This window comes from Drosophila erecta, unplaced genomic scaffold (assembly GCF_003286155.1).
Source record: "Drosophila erecta strain 14021-0224.00,06,07 unplaced genomic scaffold, DereRS2 tig00000021-arrow-pilon, whole genome shotgun sequence".
NCBI lineage: Eukaryota > Metazoa > Arthropoda > Insecta > Diptera > Drosophilidae > Drosophila > Drosophila erecta.
In genome coordinates, this window is record NW_020825198.1 from 21,373,943 (window position 1) to 21,389,697 (window position 15,755).

General features: G+C 42.7%; 4 protein-coding genes across 4 annotated transcripts; 2 read left to right on the forward strand and 2 right to left on the reverse strand.

Annotated features, from left to right (window-relative positions):
* The first annotated feature begins 90 nt into the window (after window positions 1–90).
* Window positions 91–4,529, forward strand: LOC6543538 (adult enhancer factor 1). Its single transcript, XM_026977473.1, is given in 3 exon segments — window positions 91–420; window positions 1,677–2,658; window positions 2,722–4,529. Coding segments are annotated over 2 exon segments (1,368 nt in total). The 5' UTR covers window positions 91–420; window positions 1,677–1,868; the 3' UTR covers window positions 3,300–4,529.
* Window positions 4,530–5,318: 789 nt separating this feature from the next.
* LOC6543540 lies at window positions 5,319–8,016 on the reverse strand. The gene is made up of 3 exons (XM_001973588.3): window positions 7,174–8,016; window positions 6,450–7,115; window positions 5,319–6,394 (listed from the first exon to the last, which is right to left on the reverse strand). Exons 1-3 carry the CDS (start codon window positions 7,780–7,782, stop codon window positions 5,588–5,590), a joined length of 2,082 nt encoding a protein of 693 aa, XP_001973624.3. The 5' UTR covers window positions 7,783–8,016; the 3' UTR covers window positions 5,319–5,587.
* Window positions 8,017–8,411: 395 nt separating this feature from the next.
* LOC6543541 (alkaline phosphatase) lies at window positions 8,412–11,168 on the reverse strand. Its single transcript, XM_001973589.2, has 4 exons — window positions 10,971–11,168; window positions 10,151–10,410; window positions 8,742–9,846; window positions 8,412–8,610 (listed from the first exon to the last, which is right to left on the reverse strand). The coding sequence occupies exons 1-4, from the start codon at window positions 11,044–11,046 to the stop codon at window positions 8,462–8,464; spliced, it is 1,590 nt and encodes a 529-aa protein (XP_001973625.1). The 5' UTR covers window positions 11,047–11,168; the 3' UTR covers window positions 8,412–8,461.
* Window positions 11,169–12,097: 929 nt separating this feature from the next.
* Window positions 12,098–14,377, forward strand: LOC6543542 (syntaxin-7). The gene is made up of 6 exons (XM_001973590.3): window positions 12,098–12,306; window positions 12,493–12,673; window positions 12,738–12,807; window positions 13,090–13,234; window positions 13,316–13,732; window positions 13,788–14,377. The coding sequence occupies exons 2-6, from the start codon at window positions 12,550–12,552 to the stop codon at window positions 13,881–13,883; spliced, it is 852 nt and encodes a 283-aa protein (XP_001973626.1). The 5' UTR covers window positions 12,098–12,306; window positions 12,493–12,549; the 3' UTR covers window positions 13,884–14,377.
* Window positions 14,378–15,755: the final 1,378 nt, after the last annotated feature.

Here is a 15,755-nt window from a genome sequence, read left to right on the forward strand (position 1 = left end):
AATATGACGGCGCCAAATAATTCTTTATGTTTTTCCAATTTTTATCTCTCATGCCAATTTTCCCATTGAGTCAGCACTGTCATCGTGATTCCATCACACTCGTGATCAGTAACAGGTCTCCAATAGCTATCGCCCATCACCAACTGGCACTAGTTCATTCGCGTCTATTTTGTACGCGAAACAGTAAAAAAAGAAAAAAATATTTGTACTATTTTTCTAACGTTTATACGCTTTTTATAAATGAAGACCCAGCCACAGATAATGCTGTGAGGACCCGATTCCAATAGACGAAAGCAAAGCGCGAACACCCTGCGAAAGGCCCATATCTCCCAAAAAACCGATTCGAGTGCGGAAAATGATGTAAAACGGGGGGAAATCTAAACCTGAAAGACCCCACAAACACAGCCAGAAAATGGAAAGGTAGGTCAATGTGTGGGCGACCGAGGAGAGTTCAAATTTGTCTCTCAGAATACTCAATTACAATCTGGAATCATTTGGTAAAAGTAGGGCTTATAGGCGTGTGAAAAACAATGGACATTTTCGGGGGAGAGCTCCAAAATTAAGTCTCCTAACCTCAAAAGAGCTTTTACACAGTACGTGTACGTGTGTGCTAGTGTATGTGCATATGTGTGTGCGACTGAAAGTGGTTGTGACTTTTAGGAGCAGAAGGGAGCGAGAGGGGCGATCTGAAGGCAACGTGTTAGTGGAAAAACTGCTTTTGAAAAAAGGGGAAAATATCACCCAAAAAGCCCGCCCAAAAAAGGTCAGTCCGGAATCCTGGCGATCTCTCCTCCGTTTCGAGTGATATCAAATTGGTAATGTTATCAGTAACTTCTTTAGTTGCGAGTAAAACACATGTAATTTCGCGAGAAAGTAACACGCTGTCAATTCAACACAAAAAAGAGAGATACCTGAGTGCTCCATGTGTGTGCGTGTTGTGTTGGCCTCTGCGTGCGTGTGTGTGTGTGAAGGGGGGTCGGGCGAGCGGGAGGCGTGACAGGTAACTTGTCCGGCGGACGTAAAAACCAGCGTTCAAAAAATATATAAAAAGTTACATGCTTGCAGGCAGCGCGCGCGTATTTATTTTGTTTCAAAATGCATAATAATGCCGCTCATTCGAAGTTTTGATACCCTTAAAATTAATAAAATCGAATAGCATTCTGCTTATGGTAATCCAATTTGGATCACATCGAAATTATTATGTGAGCATCTTAAGAGTGTAATATTACTCTAATAATTGTTAAACAGTACAAAAACATTCAACTTACGCAAAAATATAGATATGTCAGCGTGTAGTAGTAGTATAATAAATCCGCTATATATGTGGATTTATGTCCAATGTTTATAATGTACATAAATACGATCAGAGAAGCTTGCCTAAGAAATCTGTAAGGTGATAAAGGAGTAATATGCCTTTTAGGACACAATATGGGTTTCAAGCCTTTTCACTAATAAGGGCATAAAAAGAACATTAGAAATGTATGAAAAGAGGGCTGCAAGGGGAGGAGGTGGAGCTAGGAGCCCAGCTATCAAAGTGTGTCAGCTATTGAATAATTTAGATTTATAATTCCGCAGTTAGGTATTTCGTATGTTTTGGGAATTCCTCACATATTTTTGCATACCAAAAAGCCAAGCCGCCGACTAAACTAATCCCAATCTCCATTCTCCAAAACCAGGCACTAGCAGCAACAACATCAGAGAAGCGCCCAAGATGAGCATGTCGTGGCATTTTTGAAGCCTCGATTGTTTGTTAGTCAGCTTTCTGTTTAAGTCACCGAGGTACCACAGTCTCCCTCCACTATTCCAACAGATTTAACTCCAGCTCCGAAACCCGAGTCCAGACTACCTAATCCCAGCAAGAGCAGTCCATGATGCATATCAAAAGCCTGCCCCATGCCCATGCCGCTGCTACGGCGATGAGCAGTAACTGCGATATCGTCATAGTGGCCGCCCAGCCCCAAACCACCATAGCAAACAGTAATAACAATGAGACGGTCACCCAGGCCACGCATCCGGCTCACATGGCGGCGGTCCAACAGCAGCAGCAACAACAACAACAACAGCAGCAACAACATCATCAGCAGCAGCAACAGCAGTCGAGCGGACCACCCTCTGTGCCGCCACCGCCCACGGAACTTCCCTTGCCCTTCCAGATGCACTTAAACGGGATCTCGGCAGAGGCGCATAGTGCCGCCCAAGCAGCGGCCATGGCAGCTGCCCAGGCCGCAGCAGCTCAAGCTGCTGCGGCGGAGCAACAACAACCGCCGCCACCGCCTCCACATCTGACGCACCTGACCACGCATAGTCCGACAACGATCCACAGTGAGCATTACCTGGCCAATGGACATAGCGAGCATCCCGGTGAGGGCAACGCTACCGGAGGCGGAGGGGGAGCTGTCCGCGAGCCGGAGAAACCCTTCCACTGCACCGTCTGCGATCGTCGCTTCCGGCAGCTAAGCACACTGACCAACCACGTGAAGATCCATACTGGCGAGAAGCCCTACAAATGCAACGTTTGTGATAAGACCTTCCGTCAATCGTCGACACTGACGAACCATCTGAAGATCCATACGGGCGAGAAGCCTTATAACTGCAACTATTGTCCCAAGCATTTTCGACAGCTGAGCACGCTGGCCAACCATGTGAAGATCCACACGGGTGAGTGATGAAGTGTGCTATTCTACGATTTTGAGCGAACCTGAATGGTGTCTTATTTTTCAGGTGAAAAGCCTTTTGAGTGCGTCATCTGCAAGAAGCAGTTCCGACAGTCCAGCACGCTCAACAACCACATAAAGATCCATGTCATGGACAAAGTCTACGTTCCTGTTAAGATCAAAACAGAGGAGGAGGAGGGGTGACTAGGACGAATGCCGTTGGCGGCACACCACCATCAGCACCAGCAGCAGCAACACCAGCACCACCATCAACAGCAGCAGCATCAGCACCACCCTCCGCCTCCGTCCCAGCAGCAGCAGCATATCGACCAGCGAGGAGTCACCATAACCACGTTGCCCTCCGCCACGACAGTGGCCCAGCACCACCAGCAGCACCAACACATTCAGGATGGCTCGCCGCACCATCATTTTAATGTGGCCGCTCTAGGGGACTTGTCCAGCGCTATGCAACTAGGTGCTGTTACGGCGGACGGGAGCTTTGTGACCATGGGTGGCGTTGTGGTGGGCCGCATCCAGCACACACGCGAGGAACTGCAGCAGCTTGGAGTGATCAAGGTGGAGTCACCATCGAATGGTGGCACAGCCACAACGTCAGCGGCGGCGGAAACGCAACGCGAGGGATGAGTCGATGAGCTGCTCCTCGAGTACATGCTCAAGGAGGAGAATGTGGATGAACAGGAGGTGGAGTCGGAAGTGGAAGCGGATGTAGTGGAAATTCAGGAGCAGAAAGAGGAGCAGCGATCGAGCCAGAAGTGAGCCATGTTTGGTGTGTACGCTTACGTTGTTGTTAGTTGTTTAATTGTAGCGAACATTGTTGTTGTTGTTAAGGTTTAAATGTGTGACTAAGAACTTACCAAGATGAATGTATAGCAAACGCTTCAAAAGTAGCTAAACGAAAGGCGCCAACACCAGCACCCAGAGCTCCCAAAAAAGAGAACACAAACCGCAAACAGAAACAGAAATACTAAAATAATAGTAAAGCTAAACTAAAAACCAGATGAAAGACCTTAGCAGAGAGTTGTCTCTATAGCAGCGCACCCCATCTCACATTCACCACGCTCTCAGCCCCGGAAATAGATTAAACCACTCTCTACTCACTTAAATAATCCTAACCCTAACTAGAGTGAAAATAATTTGCTAATAGCAAAAGAAAACTAAACCCGTAACAAGCTAAAAGTCATTGTGTGTAAGAGAAACTTAACTTAAATGCTTCCCAAAGTGCGAACCCGTTTCAGATTTTAAATTTGTTGATCCGACTCACTTTTAAATTGTTTAATTTAGCATTTAAAGTTTAAGAAAAATTGTTGTACAACTCAAAGTTGGCGACGTTTTTTCGCCATCTTGCAAGGGCGTGTTTTGGTCTGGGCTAACACAAATACAATTTGTTTATAAAATTAATAGCTTAATTATTTAACTTCGTAATCTTATCCGAAAAACCTAAAACAAAATATCCTGAACAGAAAACGGCAAACAAAAAAATTCTAATAGTGTTAAGTGGTCGAAACTATCTAATTAGCTCTTAGTCCCGAGAGAGCCATAGTTTTAAAATCAGCGTTTTGTTAATTTTAATTGATTAGTCTTAGTAGTTTTAATTTCAGCATTGGCATAATTTGGAAACACAAAAGCTGTCACGCTAGCCCTCGTTTAAATATTAGTTAATGAAGTAAACAAAAAGTAACGCTAATTAATTAATAACTAATTACGATTGTGAAATAGGAAAGCAACAAGTTCTGTACAAAGCCCAACTCCAATTTGTATGTATAAAGCGAAAGCAGCGGCGTTAAGGAGAGAGTTTAACTAAATTGTAAACGAAAACCTTTTTAAAAGAGAAAATAATATTTTCTAAAAATACAACATGTGACTTTTTATGTTACCCCATTATTTTACGTAACCCTTGGTTTCCTCGCAGCTCGATTGTCCTTTGTTTTCAATCCCCGGTCGCCTAAATACCTTTAAAAACTGCAACAAGGGTCAAACAGAAAAGACTCCTGTATCAAGTTCCTATAGATTTCAAAGCGCAACAAAAACGGAAGTCCCCAAATGTATACGAATCAATTGCAAGCCGGGAAGTGGAAATACATTCAAAGAAACCTAGCCTATATGGAATGAATACTAAATAAATGTTGATAAATGTGTAGTGTTAACAAATTAAATGCAAGACAGCAAAAACGAAAAACCGAAATCCCAACCTAGCAGAGTAATGATATGAGCAACGCTTGAATCCGTACTATATCTCTTGAAGCCCTCAAGGCAGATCGTCACTAGGATCTAAGATCCCTAGAGAATTTAAAATGAAAGCCTAATATTGGATGCAGATCGGATTCTGGCATTTTCAAAATCTGAGCTCTGCACCCAGCTTCTCCAACCCTCCCCAGCGTATGCATATACATTACATATAAGTGACGTAGTGAGACTAGCATTTAAGAGCCTAATTTAATGATAGTTGAGTGTGTAAAACTTAAAACTGCAAAGAATTTAGACATACAATGAACAAAGACAAGAAACGTTAGGCAAATCGAGGTGGCAGAAGGATGAGGAACTGCAAAAAAACCAACAAGCAAAAGGCTTAAAAACGAATCGCGATAATATTGTATAATTATACACATATATATTTATTAATGTATGTACATATGTACATGCGCAGTAGCTGTATTTATATGTAAATGTGTACGTAATTGTGTATTTAGTTACAGCATAAATATATATTTGCAATGGAGAAATATAGAAACGGAAATTATGACAAATGGCAATGAATCAAATGCATTCTTATTTAAAACCATTTAGATAAAAATTAGTTACCGCAAGAAAAAAAAAACAAACTTTTCACACACTGATGTTTTTCATAAGCTTAAAATAAGTAAGTTTAAACTTAAACATAATTGAGCCTTGGGTATATCATTATTTTTGATCAATCAGATCTGCCCAGATTCGGAGGAAGGTGCAGAGTCTGGGGGAGACGTCGACTGGTCATCGCCCAGGAAGTTGTTCAGATAGATTAACCATTCCGACACATCGACCTCCTTGTAAACTTCGTTTTGAAGGAGTCGTCTCAAAAATCTCATCTGTCGCACATCCTCGCCATAGCGCACACACATCTTAGCCATATGGATTCTGACCACCGGCAGATTCACCTTGGGCCGGTCTATAATTACCTTAGTGCTCATGCGCGCGTTCCAGGTGGGTACTTCCTCTTTCAACGCATCTAGCCTGAACACCTTTGGCGCTTCGCGTTCAACCCCAGGACTGATCCTCGCAGTCAACGGCTGCACGAGCTCCTTGCTCTTTAGATACTTCCAGAAGCCACTAAGATTTAACCACTTGTCGTAGTCTTTTAAGGCGCTAAGAAGTAATGCTAGGTAATCCTCACGAGACAACTGCTCATCGTCTTCATCTTCAATCTCACTTTTTAGTTTGTACTTCATCCATTGGCGTGCTGTGAATTCGCCGACCACCTTCTCCGGTCCAAATTGAAGTTTTTTGGGAAAGGAAAACAACTTTAAAAAGTGGTCTGTGAACTCGTAGCGGAAATATGGGTGGTCCAACTGCGGAATGGTCTTTAGATAGGTGCTAATCAGTTTGGAATTCTGTGATTTAAAAATCTTGAAAAAGTCTGCGATGAGCAGACGGGTTTGGGGTCCCAGGCTTGGATAGATCAAAGCATTATCCACGTACTTTAGCTCGGCCGTGTTGCTTACTTCGATAATGAGGGAAACAAGGCGCTAGAAGAACGAAAATGTTTAAAGAAAGCCTTAAAATCAAAACATGACAAACTACCTGGAGAATCCTCTGGCGTTCTGGGTACATGGACTTGGCCACCACCTGTCCATACAGCCTCATGATTTGCCTAACAATGTCTGTGAGACGCGTTTCTGCTGACATTCCAAATACAATCGAAGCAAATGGCTTGAAGTTCTCCAGAAACATCTCCGATTCCGACTGCCTAAACCTGTTATGATCCAGCCAGGAGAGGAACTCCATTTCCAGTACCCACGTGAGCATATTTAGGACATCACAGAGTCGTGCTAATCTGACTGCGGGTGACATTATCTTGAAGTCATCCAGGCAAAGCTTCCCACTCAGCCAGTCATACTGCTGTACATGCCGCAAGAAGACCGTCTCCTGTGACATATTCGCATCCTCCTCTTCCGAGAAGTTGAACACAAACTTTTCATAGAATTTTGTATTTTCCCGTATCTCTTCATCGCTGCAATGCGTGAGATTTTCCTCAAAAAGATCCAGGTAAAACTGCAGCTTTTGGGGAGAATCGGTTATACATTTTTTTCGCAAGGCAGGACTCTTGATGTCCAGAAAGCTCAAGTAGTAAGGACGGAGAGCTGTCCAGCAGGGAGGAAAGGCGTCTACCAGAAGAAAGAATGTGCGTATAAGTTTGTTGTAGGTGTCGCCCAGCTCTTTCACTTTTATCTCTTTGGCAATTAGGATCTGCATAAGGGATTTATACTATTATTACAATTTGACAACAGATAACTAAGCAATTAACCATGGTCATATCTATAAGTCTGTCAAATACTCCTTCGCCTGGGAAGACACCCTGCATCACCATCATCTCCAGAATGTCCAGGAATGTATCGTAGTGCTGACCATGCAACGTGGTTCGCAGCGCCTGAACGGCCGTAAAGTTTGGTCCATCCGGAAGAAAGGAGCACCGATGTCTTTCCGTGCACAGACTAGTATTGTAAAGGCACTTGGGAACACATGCTCCCGGAAGACGGTCCTCGGTCTTCATGAACAGATTTGAAATCAAGATCCGCAGGTTCCACTTCCAGTTGAGTTTCTGGGGAGTATCATTCGGCGGAGCATGACATTCCTTGGTCCTCTTGAGGCGCTTCTTTTTAGCCTCCACCTGGTCCGCCTTAGGTTTGGCTCGTGACTCTAATTTCGCTTTACCATCTAATTTGGCATCTGATTTAGCGCATGTTTTGGTGTCTGATTTGGTATCTGATTCGGCATCTGACCTGACGGAGACCATTTCCACGTCCGAATCCGGCGGCAAGACAATTTCTGCGACGTCCGTTGTGGGATTTATGTTGGTATGTACGCTACCTGAGTTTGTTGTGAAACTCAACAATACTTCTTCATTGGAACACATTTCAATACCGGTGGCTATTAGCTGATCTTTAGGTTTTCAGGTCCAGGATTCGGTTCACCATCTAGACGAGAACTGACGTTATGTCATTATTTGGGGTGAACATCACAGCGCATCAGCAGTAATTACGCTAGAGTTTCTAAAGTTTTTATAACGCAATTTGTTTTATTTTGCCGGTGATAATTCAAGTGTGACCGTTGATAGACCGCCTAAACATATCTAAAAAGTAAAACAATCGATACTAAGGATATAACGGTATTTTGACCTATGCGATAGTATCGATATTAAGTGGAACTGTAACTAATAAGTTGTTTTATTTTCACACCTATTACTTGTCTATATACGCACATACTACTAATATATATTAGATACGCTGAAAAGTAAGTAACAGGTAGAAAAACGCGTTTCCGATATAGTAATTATATATTATCTTGATCATGATTACTAGGCGAGCCGATCTGGCTATGTTTGTCCGCATGAACGTCGAGATCTCGGGAACTACATATATAGAAAGGTAAGATTAAATATGCAGATTCTAGAAACTCTGGCGAAGTGTAAGTTTGTCTCAGTCGAGATTACACTTTTGAAAAAGGTTTTGACTACGTGTTAATTTTATTAATTTTGTAGGCATGTTTTTATTAAAGTCTCTTCACTCTTAATATCTTATGCTAAACAGTTTCAATTAATTCCTAGCTAGTTTCCATGGAGCGTATCTCGCTTTTGGCTGCAGATCGCAATATGTAATTCCAGGTCCTAAGCAAGAAGCAAAGCCCATTAAATGAGGCAAAGTGCTTTGTTCGTAAACTCCAGTGAAGAGATGAGACCATGGACCTTAAAGTAGATATCACAGAAACATTATACATTTCAAAAGTTCTTCTTTTTGTTTGTAGGGATTATTGATTATATAGCTAATTTCAACCTGATATACACAATAAACTGGAAAATATGGAATTTCAACTCACCTTGAGCATAGACGGCCACATCGCCACCGCCGTGAGTCTCCTCGGTCATGGGCACTCCATGTGGATACATGGCATCCGGATTGGAAAAGTCCAGGGAGCGGAGATCTACGCGCTCCACCAATCCGTCCGACGATTTGTAGAATCTCTCGTAGGCCGGGCCGTTGGCATATGAGATGGCCGTGTAGGGCAGCTGGTCCACATTACTCAGCTCGGAATTGAGTCCTACTATGCTGTTGTTTACATCCGGATAGCCGCTGATCGTGACCGTGTGTCCGTGATCCGCACTCACCACGATTAAGGTGTCCCAGGGATTTGTGAGTTGACGTGCTTTTCTTACTGCGTCCGAAAACTGGACGGTCTCATCCAGAGCCTTCTTGGCCTTGGTCTCGTGATGGGCATGATCGATTCGACCTCCTTCCACGAAAAGGAAATACCCATTTGGATCGCGGGAAAGGACATTAATGGCCGCCGCCGTCATCTCTGGAAGGGTGGGTGTGTCTATGCTGTCGTCCATGTGGTACGCCAAGTGAGAGGCATTGAAGAGCCCCAGCAGGAAGTCAGTGTTCTGCGGATCATTTTTCAGGAGATCCGTTCGATTAAACACCACCCTAGCATTACCTGGTTTGGTTTGTTGCCATTCCTCAATGAGGTTCCTGTTATCCAACCGCTGACCTTTGTATCCATACACATCGGTCGTGGTGTTGGGCAGGAATTTGATGGTCCCACCTCCCATAACCACCCGCAATCGCTTGCCCACCTCTCCGTCTATCAATTGCTGGGCGATATCCGGACAATTTCCCGGATTTTGACCCAATTTGGTCACGTCGTAGTCGCTCTCGAAATCGCGGTTCGAGGTGTGCGCATAAACTCCGGCCGGACTGGCGTGGGTAACCCGAGTGGTGGTCACCAATCCGGCGGATTTGCTACCCTTAAGCGCCCAGGCGGCGATGGAAGAGAGCCTATTCTGTGGCAAGCGCGATCCCCTGCAGTCATTCAACTCCACATCGGCGGTCACTCCGATGGTCAGATAGTTCGCCTTGATCCCGGACAGATAGGCCGACGCTGTGCAGGCGGAGTCAGCCACTTGTTTATTGACGCAATAGGTCTACAATAAAAAAAAGGATGATAAGAGAGTTCCTAAATTGATCTGAAATTTATTGGGATAGCAAAAGAATTTGTGGACTTCAAACAAGCACTTCTTACTAGTACAATATACACTATATAATAAATATAAAAGATGCTTATAAGGTATGTTTTGATTGCAAGGCTTTTGTATATTATATTTTTATAAATAACTGGTTTAGCAAAGAAAAATAATTATATTAGTATTGGCTTTATTTAACTTCTGTCTGTTAATGGGGAGGTGGGAATTTTTTTTTTATTACTGGTTGTAATGAGAACATACGTACCTTTGACAGACCCACGTAGTTGAATTTCTCGAATTCCAGGCGATTCCGTTCACCCACCACTCCACGTAGCTGTCCATCGAAGATCCTTCCTGCGGTTACTGTGGGAACGGACATCCCGTCGCCCAGGAAAAAGATTACATTCTTGGCACGGTACTGATTTGGTGGAGTCGATAGCTTATTGTATAGCGTGCGCTGGGCGTCGTGGAACCAAAACTCTTTGCTCTTCAACTCGACAATGGAGTCCAGGTCCCAGGATTGCTCTGAAAGGGATATACATAAGTTCAACCTTATTAAAATACAAATTGAGAATTGATAATACTCAGATTTATTGAAACCTTTTTTATTACTAGCTGAAATTCTTACACATTACAGGTACAACCTCAAGTATTTATAAATTCCAAGCACATGTGTCGTTTTACAAAACAAAAACACAAACACAATTGCCATTGTTTTCAACTCCACTTTCGAATTAATCATTAAAAATGGAAATTGCTTTCAGAAGAAAGTAATTTAATAGAAGCCCGAAAGAAACCTATGGAAATTAAACATTTAAATTACTTTAAAATATTCATTTTATATCCAGTTTTGTCAAAACGTTCTATTAGGAAAAAGAGGTATTTAAAAGCTCTGTCAAATATTTAATTAAATTTACGAGTATTTTGCTGACGCCATTTATACTCCGTTTAGCACTTGATTAATCAATTTTGCATATGTTTTGAGTTTGCTTTCGGCCTGGCACACTCTCACTCTTTTTTCACTTGTTTATTTCTTGTCTTCTGGGCCCGTTTTTGATCTTGGTCTTGATCTTGTCGTTACGCACCTGGCCCATATTTGTACTGGCTGCTACACGCCGTGAGTTGGAGGGCAAGAGCCGCAAAGAACCTGAGAGCACGCATCGCACCGAATTTTGATGAACTAACTTTCGACTGGTCGGGGCGTTACGAGGTCTGCAGATCGACTAAGCGGCAGTTCGGAATGGAAGGCTTATTTATACAATCCCGGTAAAACAGGGCACGAAAATGCGAGTCGAATTGCCAAGAACACTGAGACAATAAATTAAAACCCGTCCCTGTATTAGAAAGCTTCTAAATATACTTACCAACCGGAATTTCGGGATGAAAGGAAGGCATGGATGCCCTTATTTAAATTATGCAGCAAACACAGCTGAGATTGAAATTGTTATTCTCCAAAAATCAGGTTGCATAGGTCATTTGCATAAAATCTTTCATCGCAGTAGGAGATTGTGTAATTAGTGGATGGATGCATCGAATCAGCCTTGTTCATTCAAATATATTAAAGTTCGTTAACCCTGCCTAACACAGACACTGATAATAATCTCCAATATACTGAACTAATTATAATTTATTGCTTTTGTTGCTATCCACGGGATGCATTTATTTTGTCTACCACTTGATTGACTTTTTGATGGAAAGTAATATCTTCAAATTTATTTCTGCTAAACAGGTTTTAATTAAATTTGTATCCTGGGTTGAACAATGTTAAATTTTAAGATTTAAAAGGCATTTTGGATGAGCAAAAAATATTGTATATTTATTCTAAATTTACTAAATTTGGGATGTATTTATAGAATGGAATAAAAACTGGTTTCTATGTTTTTATAAGGTATCGCTGTTGGCAATTGGCAATTATATACGGCATTTTCTAAACTTACATTTTAATTTTGAAGAAATAGTTGTAACATAGTAAATAATAATTTTAAACAGTACATAAGTAGTTCATATCTAAGTTCCATATCTAAGGATCAATCTTGAATAGTTAGAAAGGTTTATTTAGATTTTTAAGAAAAAATATGGAAAGTAGATTACAAATAAAATTGTTTAGTTTTATATATGTGCTATTCGAATGCCGCGCCAAAAATCGATATCATTTTAGTGCTGTAAAGCTTAGCAAAGACGTGCTGCAAAAAACACGCGCTATGGCACTTTTAGGTGTTAATCAAAAGTGAATTTCTGGCAAGTTGGCAGTTCAGTTCCAATTGTTGTAAAAACCTAGCTAAAATTTCAGTTTTGCGAACATTCCGCGGACTTAAATCAACAAATTACAGATTGCGAAACGCGTAAAAAGTGCGAAGGAAATGCTCTAAGATCAAGGTCATAGGCGAAGGTCACCAACGACAGCTAGGGCAACCACAAAAGGTGGGTGGTTGTGCAGCAAACAAAGAGAATGTGAAGTGCAAACATTCCGACAAACGAACAAACGACAAAATAACAAACAAACACGAATATAGAACCCAGAACTTGGCTGAGACGCATAAAAAGTGAATATATCAATAAGTGGGCCACAGAGCTAATTCGATTGTCTGCCTTGTTCGCTGTCTCCAGGAACACCTTGTCTCCAGCGATAACTCGAAGGTCACCAAAGTGTCTGCCTACGAAAGCATGGACTTGCAGCATATGGAGAATGGCCTAAGTGGCGGGGGCGGAGGGGGTGGTCTTAGCGAAATAGATTTCCAAAGGCTGGCCCAGATTATAGCCACCAGCATCCAGAAGGTGCAGCAGAATGGTAAGTGACGTAGCAGTTGCCGACTTTCGCCTATGACTAATGTGGGTTTCTGTTTCTTTCGCAGTGTCCACGATGCAGCGCATGGTCAATCAACTAAACACGCCCCAGGATTCCCCGGAGCTAAAAAAGCAACTGTAAGATGATTATTATTACGAACATTTCCATTGCAGAAATACATCGATAATTTGAAGATCTGTCAGACAAATCATAAGTTCTAGAGACCGATTGCAGATCTTTAATAGATCTATATTACGATAGCAATATAGTTTGAGCACATCAACCGACCACATGAACCAATAGAACAGTAAAAGTTTGCATTTAAAATGTAGTCATTGCCTTTGAAAGTTCAAACGTATCAGCCCGGTGTGATTCACAAATCAAGTCTATGTATAAATAACAATCCCTTATCCCAACAGCCACCAAATAATGACCTACACCAACCAGCTAGTGACCGACACAAACAATCAAATCAACGAGGTGGACAAGTGCAAGGAGCGCCATCTGAAGATCCAGCGGGATAGGCTCGTGGACGAGTTCACGGCGGCACTGACCGCCTTCCAGGTTTGTTTTAGTTCTCGCAAATTTTTAGATAAGCAAATGGCTTTGTGAGTCATGCTGATTGTTTATCATTGGCATTCTCAGGCCGTCCAGCGCAAAACGGCGGACATAGAGAAGACGGCGTTGCGGCAGGCGCGCGGAGATAGCTACAACATCGCCCGTCCACCCGGCTCATCGCGTACCGGCAGCTCCAACAGCAGCGCCAGCCAGCAGGACAACAACTCATTCTTTGAGGACAACTTCTTCAATCGCAAATCAAACCAGCAACAACTGCAGACTCAGATGCAGGAGCAGGTGGACCTGCAGGCCCTCGAGGAACAAGAGCAGGTCATCCGGGAGCTTGAGAACAACATCGTGGGCGTGAACGAGATATACAAAAAGCTGGGCGCCCTGGTCTACGAACAGGGACTGACGGTGGACTCCATCGAGTCGCAGGTGGAACAGACTAGCATTTTCGTCTCACAGGGCACGGAAAATCTGCGCAAGGCGAGCTCTTACAGGGTAAGTGTCGTCCCTATAAAGTTTTCCATTTTATTTTCCCTATTTTATTTTCCAGAACAAAGTGCGAAAGAAGAAGCTGATTTTGGTGGGCATCCTGAGCGCCGTGCTGCTGGCCATAATCTTGATACTCGTCTTTCAGTTCAAGAACTAGAGCCATCCGGCCGATCCGAATATTCAAACCAAACTAGTAAATTGTTGTGAAAAGACAAGAGTTTCCGCATGCAGGCCCATAACCCCCGTAATTCCGCACCCACTCTTTTGGACCTTAGGCGAGATTTTGGCTTTAATCCTTAATCCAACTTCCAATACTTGCTAAATCGGGAATCCAATACTTGCTCATAGGCAAAAATTGAGTGTTTCCAGGAGTATTCACCGGCACGTGCATATGTTATATTTGTTTTACAATCTATCTTATGTTTTATGTGTATTACTTTTATTATTACGCACCCTGTATATTGATTATTAGTATTGATAAACAACTGTTGGCTTTAAACTTTAATTATGTTCTGAAATTCATTCGCCAGCGCTTTGTATTGTATTGAATTTAGAGTTAAGAGGCAGAGGAAGCCATATATGCGATGGCATACACACATGTACGAAAAATGAAATAATAAACATGAAAATCGATCCTGCGTGCGTTGAAAACACTTGGAGCACTTCATTTAGGGCCCGACCTGAATGAATCAATGAATGGAACTCGCCAGCTCTTTTGGGCATTCGGAAAACTGCATGGTCATCGACTCCTTCTTGGCTTAGCGATCATTAAGATTTCGTGTTGGCCATTGTTACGCATGCTTTAGCGGCTTAGGAGCTGGACCTCCAACTCCCATCCCGATCTCGATCCCAATACCAAACCCAATCCGACTGGGTGTTCAGCGCACACTCTGCTCTGGCACATTAATGCCGCGACAGACCTGGATGCGGTGGACCCACTTCAGCTTGCTGCAACGTTGAGGTGTGTCAGCCGCTGCTAAAGGGTTTCCTCGTCGCCGGACCCCATCTTCCTCCACATTTGAAATTCCAACTCCGCTGGCCTGCATACAAATTGAGTTTAAATTTTTTGCCAATTCACTGACATTGATAGTTCGTTTGGGCATCATTTGTGTGGTGGCTTCTTATCCACTTGTTGGCATCGAGTGGTTTTCTCGCATGCATTTAAGTGCAGCTCATTTCCTTCTCGAACTCGCCCCGGGGCTCGCCAACAATCATTTCCCGCCAAGTCATCCAGTTATTTCTGGCCCAAGTCGATTCGGATCTCTGCCCTGCGGTACGCGGGGTATATTGAATCATTCGGTAACGAGGATCCGGTATTTCAAAATGAGAAAATGTATTATTATCAAATAAAATAGGCCTACAAATTTTTTTAAGAACCATATTTCGAATTTGGGTGATTGGTAAATAATTATTATTACCAGAATTTATATATCTAAATGTACTTATTTCTAAACATCGTTAACATTTTCAGAAATTCATTATAAATTATTGATTTAATTAGGGCAATAATTTAAAATTAATAATATACTAATTCTGGATTATATGTTTTTTTTGTAGTTCCAACCGCTGCCATTATTAGCTTTAATTTAAAAAATATTGCGAGCTATTAAAAAATAGTTCGCAGAGTATATGAAAATGACCTTGTGGGAATGCTTACCCATTTTCTGGTTGTTTCTTTTGGGCCGCTTGGCTGTCAGTGGCTGTCCAAATACGTCACCGAGATGGCCGACCACATCGATTGGGAATTATTGATTACTCGTCCGTGGGGGCCAAGGGTTAGGTCCCGATCGTTGCACAGGCATCACGGCCTAATCACATCGATTACGACTACATGCGGCACTTGGCAGGTTGGCCAGTGGACATTCCCAGTGGGCACCAAATCCCGACCCGGAGCCATGGGTCACGTTGCGAGCTCGAGTGGCGGAGGAGTTGGAAATTAACAGAAACTATGTACACCTTCATCGCCCATGGAAACAGCAGGTAGTCTTTTAGTCTGCTAGTCTTGGCCAAAGGCTGCTGTTTGCATAGG

Coding starts and splice junctions, on each gene's coding strand:
- LOC6543540 (XM_001973588.3), bottom strand. CDS start 7,782: ATGTGTTCCAATGAAGAAGTATTGTTGAGTTTCACAACAAACTCAGGT. Junction 7,116..7,173: donor GACTTATAGATATGACCATG/GTTAATTGCTTA, acceptor TCCCTTATGCAG/ATCCTAATTGCCAAAGAGAT. Junction 6,395..6,449: donor AACGCCAGAGGATTCTCCAG/GTAGTTTGTCAT, acceptor TCGTTCTTCTAG/CGCCTTGTTTCCCTCATTAT.
- LOC6543542 (XM_001973590.3), top strand. CDS start 12,550: ATGGACTTGCAGCATATGGAGAATGGCCTAAGTGGCGGGGGCGGAGGG. Junction 12,674..12,737: donor CCAGAAGGTGCAGCAGAATG/GTAAGTGACGTA, acceptor TTTCTTTCGCAG/TGTCCACGATGCAGCGCATG. Junction 12,808..13,089: donor CCGGAGCTAAAAAAGCAACT/GTAAGATGATTA, acceptor TTATCCCAACAG/CCACCAAATAATGACCTACA.
- LOC6543541 (XM_001973589.2), bottom strand. CDS start 11,046: ATGCGTGCTCTCAGGTTCTTTGCGGCTCTTGCCCTCCAACTCACGGCG. Junction 10,411..10,970: donor CCAGTACAAATATGGGCCAG/GTGCGTAACGAC, acceptor TATCCCTTTCAG/AGCAATCCTGGGACCTGGAC. Junction 8,611..8,741: donor TGTGGCCGTCTATGCTCAAG/GTGAGTTGAAAT, acceptor ATCTACTTTAAG/GTCCATGGTCTCATCTCTTC.